Source organism: Haliaeetus leucocephalus, unplaced genomic scaffold (genome assembly GCF_000737465.1).
Source record: "Haliaeetus leucocephalus isolate CR32 unplaced genomic scaffold, Haliaeetus_leucocephalus-4.0 Scaffold362, whole genome shotgun sequence".
In the NCBI taxonomy this organism is placed as follows: domain Eukaryota; kingdom Metazoa; phylum Chordata; class Aves; order Accipitriformes; family Accipitridae; genus Haliaeetus; species Haliaeetus leucocephalus.
In genome coordinates, this window is record NW_010972798.1 from 6,974,560 (window position 1) to 6,993,765 (window position 19,206).

Consider the following 19,206-nt stretch of genomic DNA (forward strand, 5'->3'; position numbering starts at 1 on the left):
GGAGATGGGGACGGCAAAACGGGAGACCGCGTCCCGGGGCGGCTGGCGGTGCCCTCCCGTGCCACCCGCGCCTTTCTCATGTTTTTCCCTCCTCCCGTCATCGGCCGTCGGGGAAGCGCCCTGGCCCCGCGGCGAAGGCAGCGGGAGGTGTTTTTCACTCTCGGCTCCTCCTTTTGTGTCGCCGTCCCTCCGCTGCCTCTTCCCTCCTGGCCTGACAGCCGCCTGCCCGCTTGTCAGCGGCATCGGTCCCCGGCGGTGCCGGTCCCCTGCCCGCTGCCACCGAGCCCTGCGCGGTCCCACGCCGCGCTCGGCAGTGATGCTCGTACGCCCACCCAGCCGCCCTCCTTCCTTTCCCCGTCGCCCGGGCCCCCAAGGCTATTCACCCCCCCCACCACGGCAGTCGTTTTAAAGTTTTTCGTCCTTTAAGGGCATCGCGGTTGTTGGCGAGGAGCGTGAAAATTTGAAAACTCCTGCCTCGACCGAATTCTTCGGGACAAGTTACATAATCGGCAAATACAGGAGCTTCCCTGTGGGTTTTGCCAGGTGCTTACCAAATCAGGCCTTTGCGCACCTAGGTTGACGTTCCAGCGAGCCGTGGTCAGGAGCTTTGAGAAGAGCGGAGTGAGATTCCACGTATTCCTACAAGTTACCTGCTGGAAAAAGGGATGAGAAATGGCCCAATACACACATTTCGATGCAGCTATGGGAGGTGCTCTTGTGTCTGTGTGAATTAGCCTTCTTCAGCAGTGAGATGCTTTAAAATTCTGTCACTTCTTTTAAACCCCTGGTATTTAGATGCACTTTATTCCTGGCCTTTTAGATGCTGTCTAGCAGATCTTGTGTTTTTAAGAACTTATGACAGTGAAAATATAAAGTTATCGCTGCAACATTAGTTCTTTTTGTCACTGTATAGCCCCTTCAGGTTGGGAACTGAACTAACGTGATTTTCATCATGTGGTTCTTGAATCTATTTGCAAAAGGAATGTTTTTTTGAGAGTCTTGCAACTTTGATGTCTCTGTCTTGCCTAATGGAATTGACTCTCAGCCTGCTGGTTTGGTATTGCTGTTGCATTGGTCAAAACCAGTAAATGTGCGCATCTATTCGACTATTATAACATATTCAACAAGAGCAGGCTTTGAACGTAAGGTTTCATGCAAAATAACCTAATAGCAAGTACATACTAAGCCTTTCATTATGAAAGTGTTGCTGAGTAGAATGAGTTTGCTGGATCTTTTTCTGTCTCATTTTAATACTATGTTGAAGCTCACAAAAATAACTTCATCCTCAGAATGATCTGGATAGTCTTAATATATTGGCTCACTTGGAATAGTGAGTTTCACGTGAAGTGAAGGCTTTTATTGACAGAAGTTTCCTTTTGTTAGATAGTGACTTTTTAACATGCTGGTCCTTCCCTAAAAGTGCAAAAATGAGGTGAAATTCTGGCACTTTAAAATTTCAGATCTACTTGTAAGTGAGGATATTGTTCCTTTTCACTTATGGAACTCCTGGTTTTACTATTTCCTTGTACAATACTCTGCTGAAGCTTTTCTGCACTGAAGAGGTATATGGGTGATGTCTTTCAGGGCCCACAGTGGGTTCAGAAGATTGTGTTCTTTGTTTTTTCAAGATTCTATGGAGAAACCTCTTTCGTCTACTCTATGGTGGGAAGGCTTGAAAGCTAATTTGGTGTTGCTCCGTGCTCTATAATCATTCTCAGTCTGGCTGAGCCATACCTCTCAAAGTACACGGTAGCATACTTTACTCCTCTCGAATAAATTGTTTTATTTTAGGCTAGCCTGTGCTTTCTGCTGGGTTTTGCCAGCCCTGTTGCTGAAGGGGCAGACTGTCCTGCTGTGTTTATGGAGAAATGATCTCAGATGTAATGGAATACTGATCTGAGACTCGGCTTTAGAAATGATCTGAAAACCGCTGGAAGGCGCAGGGCACTGATTGATGTGATCTTCATTAGTCTCACCTTGCGTTAACACGTTGCCTCCTTGGCCTTGCACACAATCCAGGGTGAATGTTACATACTTGAGGATGCCGAGTAGGGCATTTTTTCCATTCCCTCTGTTGTTTGTCTTGCTTCCCCTGGATCAGACGTGAACTAGCTTTTCTTCATCCTGTCTTTTGAAGCCTTTACTGTACCTTTAATGGCGTGTACTGCTTCAGTTGAAATGAAGCTACAGGGACTAGCGTCAAAAGATTATTGATGGTTACAGTGTCAGGGGCATGCACTGCCCTTTTCAAGTGATACTGAAAAGTAGAAGCAGGCGTGCTCGCTGACATAAATCGTACCACGTTTCCTCGCTCACTATTGTAGATTTTGGCTGGCAAAATATTTGTCCTCGAGTAGCACCTGTTCTAGCTCTTCATGTTCGCACGCTGAACTATTTTTTTTGGATCCAAAGTCATTTCGTGCTATTGTAGTGCTATCTGTCATTGCTGTTTTTCAGCCTAGTGTTGCATTTTAATAGGGATGAGTAACCCATATGTGTATAAGGGTGAACTGGTTTATACTTGTGTCTATACTCGTGTCTAGTACATTTCCTCACAGTACCTTTTCTCTGCGCAAGCGAACAAACTTTACAGTGTTAGACCTCTGTCTTCTAGAAGTTCTGTTTTCTTTGACCTTTCTCTAAATGTAATCTTTTTAGGTCAGGGTTTATTTTCTATGGGACCCTTAGCATACTTGTGGGACCTATAAAACAGTAAATTCCTGTTACAGTGCTGCATGGACGTGTTGGCAGTAAGATCAGCACTGGAGATAGTAGTCTGTTTAAAATTGGAAACCTGTTGTCTTGATATACTTGGTTTGAGCCATCTGGATATGTTATTTGACTGTCCCATTATTTCTCCTGTGGAGGAAGGAGCCAAGATCTTTGGTTGTTTGATGGACATTGAGGGACAGCTGAGAGATTAAATCTGCCTTTCACAGGGCATTCCAGCTCCCTGCGCTGTTAGGAAACCATATGCTCGGTACATCACCAGTTTGCATCAGAAGCAAGACTGTCATAAATATTGTGTGTCTCTCATGGTGTGGGCTGAAGGCACACGCTGATCAGATGTGTCAGTGACAGTGCTCTTCCTCCCCTTCTTTTCCCTCACCCCTTACTTCTTGGTCCTACAAATACTCGTTCATAAGATTTTTTTTTTTCCCCTTCCCTAGAGAGAAAAATCTACATCTGTCTCTTGCCCACTGTGTCACACCTCTGATTTGGCAGCACACATGTTAACGCCAGTGCTATTTTCTTTCCATGACAACCTTAAATGCAAACCCCACTCTATGTTCTGGTATAAAAAATTATAGCATTTCTTAATTTTCAGGATTCAGCAAAAAGGACAGCCCTTTTTGCAGTGCTGGGAACTTCCCTGTTGTTCCATTAGATTTGTCCTGATTCCTCAGTCCTCCTAGAGTGACTTGTCCTGGTGTGCTTTGCTCTTGTCACATCCTTCGCATCTCAGATGTGCAGTTTACTTTGTCATCAGATGGAGCGGCTTGTTGTTTGTCTAGAACGGAAGCTGTGGCGTTGCAGCTCTTCTCGGGAGCTTCATCAATAATGCAGGTAGAAACATGGAGAGATTTAAAATTGAAAGAGGCTTAGCTAATTGCCATTGTCATTTGCCAGATTTGGGTAAAAGATTGTAATCTAAGTCAATAAAAAATATGTTTTTGGCAGGTGCCTTATAAAATGTGAGCTTCTTTGCAGTATGTGGGCAGGGGGAACCTGGACTGCCCAAAGCCTCTCTTCAGCAGAGGAGCCAAGCAGCAGGTTTTTTTACTTGAAATGCATTGTAGAACAGCTTTAATGTGTGAAACAGCTCACCTGTATACTTGAAAAACTAGATAAGAATGATGAGCATTTGACGAGTCACGTATATTTCTGAAGGGGAGCACAGGAGGGATTTGGATGTAGAGTAGATGATATGGCCCCAAATACTGCTCTGTCCCTGTGTACTGCTCCACCTCCCTGTCCCCAGCAGTACCCTGCTCCTTGCACTCCTTTCTGGGATGCTGCTTATACTCGTTTTCCCCAGTCCATAGTCCTGCCTCTGTCCGGCAGCATAGCCTGGTCTATTTATATTACAGATCTATTTATATTGTTTCAGGATAACTTTCATCATTGTTCCAAGTGCATCTGGAAAGAGAGACAGAGGCTTGCCATGTAGCTGCAGACATTAGGAAACAGGGGAAAAAAATACTTCATCCTCTGCAAATATTTTCCCTCTTGGCCTGTGGGGCTGGTGCTTCATTTAACTTCAACCAAATGTCAAATAAAGGGGAACTGGTTGAAAAGAAATTGTCCTTAATTTATGGAGTTTCTTGTAAACAAGAATCAGCTTCTCAGTTCCCCTTTGCTTCCTGCTTATGTTTTCTTCCTGCTCTGGTCAGGGAGAACTTCCCCTTATCTCTCTGCTCTAAAGACATCATCTGTCAACCCTTTTTCCTTCCTACTCTAGTGTTGCAACTGAGGTCTGGTAGTGTCTTATATCTCTGTTTTCTTTGTTAGCCTTTTCTGTCTCTCAAAAAGCAAAGGAAACAGAACTTTTTGAAGGTGAGCCTCTTCAGCAAGGCCAATGATATGGATTGTAAGTCAGACTTTTTGTGATACAAGCACAAAGCCACTGATCAGAGGAGTGTTTTTAAAAGTTGGCATTGGGGCAGATCTTGAAAAACTTAACTTCTGAGCCTCCTTCCTGGATCATTAGAAAACTACTACCCTGGATTAAAACATAGCACTTGCATTTTTATGTGAATGTGTGTTCTGGGCAGAAGCTCTTAGTTTCAAACTGTGGGTTTTAATGAGACCTGTGTCCCCAAATGCCTTCTGGAATAGTTGACTCCAGTTCCACAATGTCACATCTCAGAGACGATATTCATTGCTGTGAAATGCAGGTATCCATGGAGTGAAAATCTGTAGCTGTGTAGTGCACCTCGGCTGTGACCTAGGGATTTGGCCAGTGGCATGCTGAAATGCAGCATGTGGATTTGAAGAGTCGCATAGCCTTAGCCCTCGTGGTGCAAGTGAGGCAAGGTTCATCAGAAGTCATGCTTTAAGCATGCTTCTGGCCCAACAGACTTGAAACAGAAGAGGGTACTCTTAAAACAAATTTCAAGATAAGTATGCTGCTCTGAGATTAATTTTACTTCTAGATAAAGGTTTTTAATTTTGTAATGCCTCCCACCTAGAAAAAACTGCATTTGCCAGTGGAAGCGTGAACCTCATACGAATAACTGAAAGCTGCTGACAGTGTGTTTCCTTTCCTTAACTTTCACTGATCTCCAGAGGTACTGCTGAAGTGAATGATTTGGGAGTGGAGCACACTGACATCGGAGGAAAAGGGTCTGAAGGCAAGGGAAGAAGATAACAAGAAGTAACCTTATAGGACAGAGGGGGAGAGAGAAAACTTTGACTTCCAGAACACAGAGGTTAACTAGGAGACAGAATTGTAGTATGTTGTTAAAATGAGAGCAGACATAGTACCCAGGCTTCTCTTCTGTAAGTATTTCATTGCTTTCTCTTGAGGACCAGAAATGAACTAGTGTCTGCACTAACTGCTATTCCCTGAATTCAGATTTATTGGTTGCTTTGATCTAAGAATTCAGCAGACTCAGAAGTTTTATTCCTTGCGCTTGACTGTTCCCAAGACTTCCAGTGGTTCTAACTTTATTGCAAGTTTCACAATATTTGATATTTTCCATAAAAGTTCAGCTCCAGAGTTCTAGGATTACAAGAAAATCCTTATTTAAAATTGCTCTTACGTTCCAAAGTTGGAGGCAGGGAGCATGTGAAAGCATAAACATTGCATTTGAAACAGAAAACCAAAAAGGCAAATAACCGCAATTTTTCATATTATTCTTAATCTGTTCTAATTATTTGCTGAGGGTCTGATTCATGATTTATTTGCTGTTTGATACTGAAAATTGACATGCTCAGTGGTGTGGGGTTTTTTGGTTTGGTGTGTTTTTGTTGTTTTTTTTTTTGTGTGACCACCCAGAATCTCCTTATTCGCTCTGTAAAAAGAGGCCTCTAGTGTCATTGACCAGATGTTTCTTACATATACTGACTTTTTTGCATAGTGTCAAAATGTTTGATGCTTCAGCCAGCAGGGCAGTGTCAGGGTCAGAGATAAGGTTGTGTACGCTGTTCAGCCTCAGGGTTTTTTGGTTTGTGAGTTTGGGTTTGTTTGGTTTGGGTTTTTTTTTCAGCTTGCGTTACCTGACCCCTACTACTCCTGTTCATGTTGAATTAGAAACACGAAGATATTCAGAGTACTCCCTCTGAGAAGAAGGTTGCGTGGATGTTTGTTAGGGAGTTGTTTTTAACCAGGCAAATGGATACCACAAAAATAGTGAGTGGCTGGAAGACACTATGTTGTGTGGCACCACTTAGTGTTCAGACAGTAAGGAATTACTCCGAGTAGTCATGGCAAATAAACAGGAGTAGGAAGATGTATTGTTAGAAATGAAAATGTGCCCTGTGCCAGGTATTCATCTGGGGAGCCAAGCAGCTGAGGTGTTCCTTCTCCTCCACAATCCTCTTGATTTCAGGTTTTGGTTTTTGGCAGTTCATCCTTGTGGTTTTGTCCTTTTCCCTCACCTCTTCTTCACATCATGTTTCAACAGATCTGGTGGCTGGATCCAGAACTGACGTATGGCAATGCCAAGCCATTTGTCTTCACGCAGGGCCACTCAGTGTGTAATCGGTCTTTCTTCCCCTGCTTTGACACACCAGCAGTGAAATGTACCTATTCAGCTACTGTCAAGGTAAGTGACCGAATGGCTATAAATGGATCATGGAGCACTGAGCTGCTGTTAACTTGTGAAAGCATAGTTACATTGTGTATGTACATATGATATTAAATATTAATTGTGACAGCGTTATAAAAAATACTGGAGTTTTTAGATCCCATTCTGGTTCTTGGGCCAGAATCAGGGCACTGTCCCAAAGGCAGCTCTGTTACTGATCACACTTGGCTCTTGCCTTACCTGTACTCAACACTGAAAGGGTAACCATGAAATGGATAACACAAAAGAGAGAGAGAATTTGGCTGGTCACTTCCAGTAGTGGTTATTGATGATAATACTCAACTGTATTTTATCAGTTCTTGAAAGGAAAAAACCAAAGTTTTATGAAAGCAGCATCAAATAATTTTGCATTTTGTGTAGGTGAATAATTTGATATGTGGGCACTTTTGGGGCAGCTGGCATAAAAACCCATGCAATATAGGAGGAGTAATGTTTTTGGTTGGTATGTTTTCACGGACTGGGTAGATTATGGTATACAAACCTCACAGAAATCTTAAATTTTGTGTTATCTAAATGATTGATTTTAATGTACATCCTCAAGCATAGATGAACAAAACCAGAGAGATCAGTGGTGTAGTAATTCAGCTGTGATCATCTAGTGTGTTGGTCTTCCAGGCTCCAGCAGGCATACAGGTGTTGATGAGTGCCACCCAAAGTACCTATTTAGAAGAGGAAGGTGTATATCAATTTTATATGGAATATCCAGTTCCTGCCTACCTAGTGGCCCTGGTGGCAGGAGACCTTATACATGCAGACATAGGTCCAAGGTAAGATTTGCAGTGAGTTGGTTCTGCTTTTTGTGTCTCTCTACAGTGCTTCATGTTGTAAGTAGAAAATACGTTGAGTCATTGATAAAGGAACAGTTGGGACCATGTGCTGTGAGCATTCAGAGAATTTGAGGTTTAGTTGCGTGTAAAGAAATTCATGGCACTGCACTGGCAAAGATATTTTATTCTTTCATAAATGTTGCTATTGTCCCCTGTAGTCATCACAGCTACTTGTCTCATTGCCTTATTTAAGGGATCTTTGATTATCTCTTGCCATGTATCCATAGAGTGTTAGCCTAAAGAAGGCCTGAGTCTGTTGTGAGACCTCTTAGCACTATTACCATACATGGAAATGTGGTGAGAAGTCAGGCTATTTTTTTTTTTTTAAGAGATAATTCAGTTTGCTGAAGTATCACCTGATGTTTTCTGTTTTCTGACAGGAGCAGAGTGTGGGCAGAGCCTTGCCTGCTGCCAACAGCCATCAGCAAGCTTTCTGGCATTGTTGAGCGCTGGTTGACTGCTGCAGAGAGTCTGTATGGCCCATATATATGGGGAAGGTGAGTTTAATAAGTCTCCCAGGAATGTGTAGTGGGAACAAAATAAAACAATCTTGAGAAATCATCCTGCTTTCTCCCTATGCTAGCAATAGCAGGACAAATGAGCCTCTCAGCTGGCAGCACTGTAGTAGTTGGAAGCAAACTCTGGAGTTCTGTCTCTGCAAGTGGCAGAGAAGACCATGGAGGCACAGTGGTGTTTTGCCTGGTGTGGTGGGCAGAACTGGAGGTTTCTAGACAGTGGATCTTCTCTGAGGAGTGAAGGTTTTTCATACTGTAGTGTTTTGTGATGCAAGTCCAACATTGGGCCAGACACCATTTAAAATGTATGGCAGTTTTATTTATCCATCTTACTTATTTTTACATGTGGTACTTGACATACGGTATTTTTATTGTGGTATGTCTGAGGGTGCTGAAAACCTGATTCAGTACAGACTCATTGAGAGTCCTAGTCTCTAAACCCATCATTAATAGTTTCTGAAGTTAAGCTTGTCTATGTATTAAAAGAAAATGTTTTGAGAGAATGCTTTCATTGTTTGGATAGGAGAAAATGTTTACAAAGGCGTGCTATATTTCTTTGCTAAAGGTAAGCAGGAAGAATGTGGTGGTGGTGTTAACGTACAAAATGTTGCTTGAAATAATCTGAGAACACAGCCCAGTGTGCTAGTACTGATCATTGTTGGAGAAATTTAGAAAACAAAACAAACAGTATTGTTATGTTCTGAAGCAGACAGACCAGAGTCATTTTGCTGACACTGCAGGTACACCAAATCAATTAATTTATTTGATAGCTTCCCAGTGTGTCTCTTTCCTGGGAGCCTCTGGGGTCTCGACACTGTGTATGTGGTAGTGTTTGTAGAGTAAACTTAGTGGTTCTGGCTCTTAGATATACAACTTGTGATGAGTTTGTGTGTGTGACGGGAGCGTGATGCTTCGGGGAAGTGCTGGATGTGCTGCACATGAAAAGCCTGTCTAGTGCACAGGTCCTTGGCCAACAGAATAAGCTCTGTGATCCCCTGATCAGAAGAATAAGGCACCACTGCTCTAGAAAGTTTGTTCCTGAAGCCACAAAAAAGTCTCAGAAGAGCCTTTTCTAAAGAAAAAAAAAGTTACTATGTGTCTTATGAAATAGCTGTAATTTACCTGTCTCCTTTCTCCTCTCTTCCTTCTTCTCTCTCCCTAATTTTAGATACGACATTGTTTTTCTTCCTCCATCCTTCCCTATTGTTGCCATGGAAAACCCATGCCTGACCTTCATCATCTCTTCCATTCTGGAGAGCGATGAGTTTTTGATCATTGACGTCATTCATGAAGTTGCCCACAGCTGGTTTGGAAATGCAGTCACCAATGCTACATGGGAGGAGATGTGGCTGAGTGAGGGGCTAGCCACATATGCACAGCGCCGGATCACCACTGAGACCTACGGTATAGATGCAGAAATGTTTCTCCTTATGCTATGTCTAACCAATAATTGAGAGTTGGCTGCATAGAGTATTTGCCTTGGGAGCTCAAAAGTCTGTAGGGAGCTGGTTTTCTTTTTTTATTTCTGGAACACACGCAGTCCCAAATTGCACTGAACATCTTAGATGCTTAGAGTGTGATGTTGTCTTGGCTTTGGGTGGAATCAATACCTGATACAGTAATAGGGGCTTTAAGTGAGGTGTGTTAGCACAGCGTTGTAAGGGCATTGGTAGGAACTTTGGAACTACTGTTGGGTACCAGGCAGGTGTTCATACGTCAGAGCAAGGTGAGTGGAGGATGAGCTTCAGAGAAAGATGTAAGAAATCTTATCATGGTTATATTGTGAAATAACTATTGTCTGAACAAGTGTCTTTCTAATCCTGATCAGTCAGTAGCTACCTACTGTTGGAAAGAATGATGGCAATAGCACTTAGAAAAAACCCAAACTTACACATCTACATAGCTGTCTGTTTATCTGCTTGAGGCTTCCTGAAGAATTGTACAGCCCTGCCTTTGCTTATATCCGTGAATTTCAATTCAGGTCAATTGTATGGTACTGTTTTTAGAATATAGTAGTAGTAAATCATTCCTATTGCTTTTCAGTTTAATTGGATTTTTGTTGAAGTGAATAATGGGAACATACACTTCTCTAGTTTGTCTTGTTATGTTCTTGAAAGCCTGTACCATGTGTATTCTCACGCATCCGCTGTAAACAATCTTGGAAAAATTCCTGGAAATCTTGGCAGTGAGAGTGTTTAGAAGGATGCCTTTGTTTTTATTCATGTATATTGTTTTTGGAGATGAGCTGATGATAGTGAAGTTTAGGGAAAGAAGTGCTCTGAGCATATATGGAGATGTTACAATGTATATTATATATCTTTGAAAGCTGTTTTATGGTGAGTAATTCTCAGTGGTTAGGACTGTTCTTATAAGTCACATTGTGTTTTACATGGCAGTGGTACGAATAGGTCAGAAGATACTGACCTGTTCTCTCTCCCATCTTAGTCTGTCCCTCTGACATAGGACAAGCTTCTTGCTGATTTTGGTCTGGTCTCTTGAAATTTAGAACTGGTTGTTTCAAGAAGCAATTGTTCAGTAAACTAAGAAATGCCTTTCCCTGTCCCATTCTTTAGTAAGCTCTTTTTGCATTCCATTTTGTTTCTAAGATAAATCTCCTATCTGAATCTTGCCATTTCTGACATCATCTCTGGAGTATCTTCTGCTGTTAATAAAAAGGCATCTTTGTAATGACATTGTTTACAGAAATTGGAGTCCGCTGACAACCACACCTCTTGGATCTTGCTTAATCCTCCTCCCTGTAGCTTGAAGTAATTGCCCTTAACACTAGCTATCCTGGTTCTTGCTTTCCCCTGTGAAGCACATCCACCCCTTTGTCTGCCGGTATGGGTTCTTCTATCTTCCAAATATATCCTGGTTCTTAATTCTCATTTTGCTTATATCTGATTCCTGTGTATATATGTAGAGACTCTGAGATTATATCTGTGTAACAAGCCCTATCATTGAAGACTTAGCAAAGAAAGATAAAGTGTTAATAGTGCTGGATGTTAAGTATCTTCTGAATCTGAAAATCTATTTTCCGCAGCTTTTTACATCTGCAAGGGTGTAGGAAAGATCTCTTGACTTGCCAGTGTAATACAGCTAGTTTGGCTTGAAAGCATGGAATGCTCTACACTGCAGTTAAAAGAGAAAGAGTAGCCTACCCAGTTGCAGCTGTAAAAGAAATTCTAATGAGTGGAAGGTGAAAACTGTATGACACAATATGGGTAGGATGCTAGATAAAGCTTAAAAAAGATCCACAGGATCTATAATATACCAACTAAATCTAATCCTTTTCTGTTTTCACCCAAGAGGTGACATTCACTTAGTAATATCCTTGGCACTGAATATGGAATCGTGTGTCTACTATTCTACCAGTGACTTTACTTTTTTGTAGTACTTGATTGCTCCTTGAAAATTACCTGTACAATACTTATTCCAATGCTGCCCTGCTTACCTTGCTATAACTGATAAGATGATGTCAAGGATGTAAACTTTAGTATAGTTTTCATGCTGCTTTGTTTTTCGGTTCAGTCTGCTGCATAATTGGAGTGAGTAAATGCACTGTTTCAGGTTCTGACTTTCATTACAAATTGCAAGGATTTTTTGCACTCAAGTTTCTCCACCATTACATTACTGTGATTCTGTCTTGCTGTTGTGTCTTTTACACCTTCAGTAGCTTTTATTTTGTACCTGTGCTAGTTCTGCACAGGTCAGGTTTTGCTAGTCACTTTCCCACAACTAATAAGTTTCTTTCTGGGCTAGGAGCTGCCTTCACATGTTTGGAGACTGCATTCCGCCTTGATGCCCTCCACAGACAGATGAAGCTCCTTGGAGAAGACAACCCAGTCAGCAAGCTTCAGGTTAAACTGGAGCCAGGTATTGCTTTTGGCTGAAGCTGCTGTACACAAAATTTCTGTATATCGATGCTGGAATGCTTTTAGGCCAAAAAGACTAATTTTTACATATCCCTTATAAAAGAAAGAAAAAAGGAAATACTAGTTTGTAAACCAGTCTAAAAGTAAATAAGGAAACTTGCCTTGAAGTTTTCTTCAAAGCTGGCTAACTCATCTTTGTAAATATTGTTCTGTTTAAGAACAAAACAGACTCCCTGAGTAGAAACAGAGTGTGAAAAACTGCCTTGAAAGCTGTGTGGTTTTGAGCTTCTGAATATGTAAAATAAAGCAGTTTATAATGAAAATATTTGGAAACATCATATAAAATCCTGTGCTATTAAATGTTCCTCCTTTTATGTGTTCATGTAAGAGCTATGTATGTATGCATAAGCATATAGATAAACATAAGTACTTGCTCTCCTGTTGAGTGAGCTATGCAGAGGCTGTTGGTTATCCCCTGAGCCAGATGCACGTCTGCACTCCAGCATTGTGTATCTTCTTCACTGATAGTTCTCTAGTTCTGTGGTCACCACTGGAGGTGTGAAGCATTCTTCAATCTAGATGATATTTAAAACAACCTAAAATGCAAGTGGAGGTGATATTGGAACCAAATGGAATGGAAAAGCATGTGTTAGAAGTCTCAAAAAAGGAACAAATAGTGATTACCTTACATTGATATATTTAAAAATTTATGGTATGGTGATTCCCTGAGTTTGGTGCTGGGGAAAAAAAAAAAAAAAGATTTGTCTTCAAATTCCAGGTGTGTTTTCAGTGACTTCTAATTTGAAGTGACTTGTTCCATTGGGAATGAATATTTAGCTTACAATGATTGATTCCCCCCCCCAGTCTGTGTGTTTGGACTGCTTCCATTTAATTTACTGCAGTAAATTAAATGTACTGACAATAGGCTTGTTTTGATTTTAAGTCACTACATCTCGACTCAGTGATCTCTAAGGGGTCTGTGTGCTTGGAAGAGTTGGAAATTGGTGTCCTCATTAGAGTGTCTTATAACATTGTTGTCTTCTCCTTTCAGGTGTAAATCCTAGTAATTTAATGAACCTCTTCACCTATGAGAAAGGCTACTGCTTTGTTTACTACCTGTCCCAGCTCTGTGGTGACCCAAGACACTTTGACTCTTTCCTAAGAGTGAGTGTGAATAAGCATGTGTTTCCTTTGAGATTTAGAGCTGCTTTTTTTTTTGCTTTTTTTTTTTTTCCTTCAGGTTTTGTCACTGGCTAATTGATAGGGGTAAAGTTGAATATGAGTGTGTCTGAGATGGAAGAATAGTGTGGGCCTGTCTGTCAACCTAGATAATTCTTTCTATGAGATTTCTCTTAAGTGAATGTGCTCATGCTCTTCTTTCGTCTCAGATTCTAAGCTTATAATGTGCCAAATACAGAGTAATAGTATACTTTTGTTACCTCCTGTTCTGTGCTCCAAATAATTAGAAAGCTGTTCCAGTATAGATTGTCTGTGACTGGAACGATGTGACTTCATTCACTAGTGAAAAGTATTAGCTTGTGGTTTTTTAGCCAGTGTGACAAAGGGCATGGTTTCCTATGTTGGGGCAGGTTTGGTGCCTTGGAGCACATTCGCAAAACCTATAGAAAATTATGTTAGCTATTGACTTGTTTTTGAAAAGTGACAAAACCCATTGCTTTTTCTTTTTGCTGCATGCATGTTTTTTATCTCCTCTTCCAATCCATCCCCCATTCCGTCTTTCTCTTTAGTTCTTTAAGTATGACTTTAGTCCATAATCTAACAGTGAATAATACAGTGGCCAGTTGTATTCTGACTTTCTGACCTTGATATGTTAATGTATCTTTGATCTGTATCAGAACCCCCCCCGCCCCGCCCCGTACTTAGCTGCCAGTGTATTTGCAGCTACCCAATTTTATTCTTGTTATGGTGCTTTTATCATCTGGGAGGAGGAGGGAGAATATTTTTCTTGGGTTTTTTGGTTGGGGTTTTTTTGGGGGGGGGAGGGTAGTGGCTTTTTTTTTTTTTTTTTTTTGAAACATTCCAAGTATTTGTTCTTAGTCTTCCATCTTTTTTTATTTTTATTTTTTTATTGCATGCAGTGGTTCTACATTGAAAAGAAGCTGTCTCCCTCCTAATCATAACTTATCCTTTTTACTGTTTCAGGCCTACATTGAGAAGTACAAGTTTACCAGCGTTGTGGCTCAAGATCTTCTGGATTCTTTCCTGAATTTTTTTCCAGAGCTGAAAGAGCAATGTGTTGAGAGCAAAGCAGGTAGGAAATTCACTTAGTTAACTGTAGAAAATCTGGATGATAAGTTTTGTGCTTGGCTTGGAGGATGCATAAGAAAATGCTAAGATGAACAAAACCCTTTGGCAACAGCCAGATGTTCATGATAGAAATGGTTGTGGTGATTTATTGTTACTGCCTCCATGTTGGGGAATGAGAATATCTTAAATCGCTGACAATTTTGGCATTAATTAGCTGAGTAGCCCTCAGTTAACTTTCTCATTAACTCATCTTTCACACTGCAGACAGAATGATCAGTGCATGTGAGATTTACACATGCTCAAATGCAAGGAAAAGGTGAACACACTTTGAAATTTCATCTATTTTAATTACAGAAAACATGCTTTGAGAACTGTGACTTTTCCCAAGGACCTATCCATGCACATAAAATCTCTTCCATAATGTTTCACTCTCCCTTATATCCCCTATTTATAGCTGTTGGTGGATTTATGAAAGGTCTGTAATCTACTAGGTGCTTACTACTAGCCGACTTGCTTAAAGGAATGACACTAACGTTATCCTGCCATGTATCCATTCTTGCAAGTAATTATTGAACCCATCCGTCAGTTTAAACCAGACTGGCAGTGGAGTACTTAAGGATACTAGGTTCCTACAGGCTTTGTGGAAACTGCCTGTGGAGAGATGTGGATAAGTAAGCCTACTGTGGGAAAAACTGCAGCATGAGATCAGTAGTTCTATGTTTTATTTGGCCCACTGGTTGGCTAATGAGTTAACCACAGCACGTGCTAACTTTTGCCTGGCTAATACTCAGGGGATGCAGGAGAGAGGAGTTTTAGGGTAGATGGTGTGGAATGGGAAGTATTGCCAAGGGTTAGGAAAGTGCTGAGGTGGTAGAGGGTCAAGGGGAAGAGCTCTGTTGGAAACTAGGCTCTGCTGGCTCTGCTAGCTCTGCCGCTTGTGGAGAAACTTCTTTTTTTTAAGTTATTGATTGAATAAATAAATTGCTTGGTTTTGCTGGTGTGTAGGAGGAGTTTAGTCAGCCCTCTCACTTTTTTTTTTATGAAGCGTGTTTTCCCCATATTCTTCAGTCTTCCTCAAAATTCTGAGAAAGAGAAATGCACACACACAAAAAAATCTTATATTAGAACAGTTTGACCATAGATACTTGTTAGCCTGGCTGCCTTAAGAGCATGTGTGTTTTTTGTATTTACTGTAATGTTGAGCTCCAGAAAACTCATGGTTAAATTTGGAGGGGTTATGTCGCTGTAACTATAGGTTGGTCTGATTTGCTATTGTTAGAACCTCTTTTAACTGTGCTAGAAGCAGTCCTGAACCTTGAGGCAGCCAAGCCACCTGCAGAGACTCCCGCTCGACATTTTTGGTGCTCCTCATTCCAGGACTGGAGTTTGAACGTTGGCTCAATGCTACAGGACCTCCGTTAGCTGAGCCAGACTTATCTCAGGGATCCAGTCTGACCAGACCAGTGGAGATGCTCTTCAAACTCTGGACCACAGAGCCTCTGGACTCTGTTGCTGCTGCCAGCAGTGTTGACCTCACTAAATGGAGAACGTTCCAAACCGTGCTTTTCTTGGACAGATTGCTGGATGGGTCACCGCTGCCACATGGTGAGTACTCTGTCAGGATTGTAGAAAAGTATTCCTGGAATAAATAATTGATTTCTAAAGAGCCCTACCCCTTGTTGACCTTATCATTAACATAAAGTCAGGTTGGATGGGGCTTTGAGCAACCTGATCTAGTGAAAAATGTACCTGCCCATGGCAAGGGGTTTGAACTAGATGATCTTCAAAAGTCCTTTCCAACTCAAAGCATTGTATGATTTTGTGATTTTATGATTCGTTAATCTCTGATGACCCTCAAACTCGACAAAATAGGTCATAGTTCTTTGTGTATGTGCTCTCTTCAGAGGTGATAAAAAAGCTTTCGGAATGTTACTCCTCTCAGCTGGACTCCATGAATGCAGAAATCCGTATCCGCTGGTTGCAGATTGTAGTCCGAAATGACTATTATCCAGACCTTTACAAAGTCCGTCGCTTCTTGGAAAACCAGGTACTAACTGCTGGATTAAAATCACTGCACCTCTCAGTGCATGAGACATGTGCATGAGACATGCGACGTGAAAGACCTTGGAACTTCTGCTTCCTGGCCAAGTGTAGACCAGGTGTGTTGCGAAGGGGCTGAGCATGGCTCACCTGCTAGCGGGTGGGGAGGAATGGGCAGATGTAATTTGAAGTGCCTACAGATAATCTCTGCTTTTCTAAGCCTAACTCAATACCCTTGTCCCAGCTCTGCCCAGTGTGTTTTTTGTGTTGCTTTGTAGCAGCCCTGGCTTTTCGAGACCAGAAATTTTCACACTACTAAATCATGTGATTGTTTGAATATTTGCACTTCAAACAAGGCTAGGGCTCATTGAATTCCTTTCAGTAGTTTTTATTGTGCAGGAGCAAAAGGTTAATGCATGTGTTCGCTGTGGCCTCCTCCCTTTTAAAAATAGTTCTGTTATTTGTGGAATTAGCTCAGTCTTAGAGAGCAAATGCTTTTTTATTATCATTCATAAAATTCTTTGCATTAAGCTTATTTAGAATAGACTCAGATGTCTTTTGAAGAAATGTATTGCTTGTCTCCAGTCTGAAGTCATTCAAGGCTGTTGGAGTGTAGCTGTAGAAGAGCTGAACTTCTTGACTTTTATTGAACTGATATTATCCAGTTTTCCTTTTTTGCAGATGTCTCGGATGTACACAATTCCACTTTATGAGGACCTTTGCACTGGCACCCTCAAGTCTTTTGCCTTAGAAATTTTTTACCAGACCCAAAACCAGCTGCACCCCAATTTGCGGAAAACCATCCAACAGATCTTATCACAGGGCTTGAATCCACTTCCTGCCATAGACACTACAGCAGTCACTACAGACACACCAGCAATGGTGCTTGAGGACAAAGTCTCAGAGGCCACAAATGGTGCCATTTCACTCAGGGATGTTAATGTGTCTGCTTAGATCACCAGCTCATGCCAGCCATGAAGCTTGAAAATGGGGACAGGAACAGAGGAAGGATACCAAGTGTTGCCTCCTTGCCCTCAGCCCTGCAGCTGCAGTGTGTTGTTGTAACTGGATTTCTCTCCCAAAACACAAAGCAAATGTGCCTTCAAGTATCCAGCGTGTGACACTGCCAGATTTCAGAGATCTCCTTCAGCTGTAGGATGGATATTTTGATTCAGTTTATACTGGGCGGGGACTCCTGGGCAGTTGCTTCTCCATGGAAAGTGGGTAGTTCCCTTTCCTGAGGCTCTTCTGCATGGTTTCTCCAAGTTTGTTGGTTGATGGTTTGTTTTGGTTTTTTTCTTTTCTTTTTTTTTTTCCCTCTTTTCTTTTTTTTTTTCCCTCTTTTTGTCTGAGGCCACTGAGGCATGTCCTACTTGCTGTGTGTACGTTGCTGGGGAGTGTATATGTGTCAAGCTGCCATTATCCTGATATTTGGGCTGAAGTTCTGCAAAGGAGTGACTCAGGAATTGTCAGTGGCAGCAAACAGGTTTTCATGTTATGCTCCTTACTGTGACAGAGGTATTGTGATTTGGGAGGTAGGGGACTAATGCTTAAGTAATTAAGAAACTAATTTTAAATAGCTCCTGTTCCCCCCTGCCCCCAGGTGGCTAAATAATAATAATGCTTTTTATATATATAAATATATATATAAAAGAACAGGGAAACCTTATGATGGATTTGAAATCCTTCTGTAGTTAACCCTACCCTCAGTTTTCCCTTTGCACTCAATGGGACAAGCAATAAAGAAATGTGTAGGCTCGAATTTTCAAAAAAGTTAAATTTAGGTGCCCAAATGCCATCAATTCTGGTACTAGCTGGATGCCTAAATCTTTTTAACTGTTTTGACAAGTCTAGCTGCAGCCTTTGTTAGTGTGTTAGGATGTGTAGCACGTGTGTTTGTTAGATGCACTGTGTGTCTTCTATTCTGTCCTTTTGGAAGAATTAACAGGACCTTTAATTTAATTTTTTTAAAGATCCCTAGCATATGTTTGGCCTGTAAGTCAACCATGGAGATACCCATGCTAAAATTTTACTGCCTTGAATAATGTTTGCCTGAATAACAGTTGTCCTGTCATACGATAGTCTGAGGGAAGCACCCTCTTTCTTGATGTGAAACTTTTAAGCCCAGCTTTACCTGAGTCTGTTTTCTGACTTATGGTGGTGGTAAGATGCCATTTCATTTACACAGCCTGCTATTTCTCTTGATCACTGGCCAGGCATGCAAGATGGGGTGACTCTCTCTTCCATCTGTGCCATTTGGTCTCAGGAAGCTGAAGGCAAAGCACCATTGGGTATTACAGAGTACAGGTGATGGTTCTTAGACTCTGTGCCACATTCTTCTTAACATGTGGGTACCTGTGTGCCTCTCAGTGAGCTCCCACAAAGCATCTCTGAGCTGATGTATCACCAGGATAGAGGACTAGTTTGAATAAAAGATGAAACATTTGTAAGAGGCTCAGCTAAAGGAGATGTGAGAGAGAAACTTTTATATACTTTGGGGCAAATTTTAGCCCTGCTATGGGGATCTACATAGCACAGAAAGAGGGGAAATTTGGGAGATTTTTTTTTTTTTCACCAAAAGTATCTGTTTACACCCATGTGTGGATGGGGACTTAGGTGCTGTTACTGGATCTGCATTTTCTGGCTTTAAATTAATTTGGACTTCACCGTAGCCTTAGCCTGGGCTGAACTGGGATAAAGCAATAATAAACTCAGGCCTCTGTAGTGCTTCATTAGTTTTCAAAATGGGCCATCAGCATTGTTGGGCTTCAGAACTCCAAGCTCTGCTCTTTGCTCCTTGAATGGGATTATCTTTTTCGTTCTGTTTTGTTTTCCCAGAAAGGATGGAGAATGAGGTTTTCCGTACAAA

At 41.4% G+C, this 19,206-nt stretch overlaps 1 protein-coding gene across 1 annotated transcript; it reads left to right on the forward strand.

The window, feature by feature from the left end:
• The first annotated feature begins 6,617 nt into the window (after positions 1-6,617).
• RNPEPL1 (arginyl aminopeptidase (aminopeptidase B)-like 1) lies at positions 6,618-17,969 on the forward strand. The gene is made up of 10 exons (XM_010572999.1): positions 6,618-6,770; positions 7,428-7,579; positions 8,020-8,136; positions 9,323-9,558; positions 11,917-12,030; positions 13,081-13,193; positions 14,193-14,301; positions 15,675-15,902; positions 16,202-16,344; positions 17,019-17,969. Exons 1-10 carry the CDS (start codon positions 6,618-6,620, stop codon positions 17,289-17,291), a joined length of 1,638 nt encoding a protein of 545 aa, XP_010571301.1. The 3' UTR covers positions 17,292-17,969.
• The last annotated feature ends 1,237 nt before the right edge of the window (positions 17,970-19,206 follow it).

Bases quoted from the DNA above. Each gene is read 5' to 3' on its own strand.
- RNPEPL1 (XM_010572999.1), top strand. From the start codon at position 6,618: ATGTTTCAACAGATCTGGTGGCTGGATCCAGAACTGACGTATGGCAAT. The intron at 8,137-9,322 runs GTGAGTTTAATA...CCCTAATTTTAG, and splicing joins GGCCCATATATATGGGGAAG to ATACGACATTGTTTTTCTTC. The intron at 15,903-16,201 runs GTGAGTACTCTG...TGCTCTCTTCAG, and splicing joins TGGGTCACCGCTGCCACATG to AGGTGATAAAAAAGCTTTCG.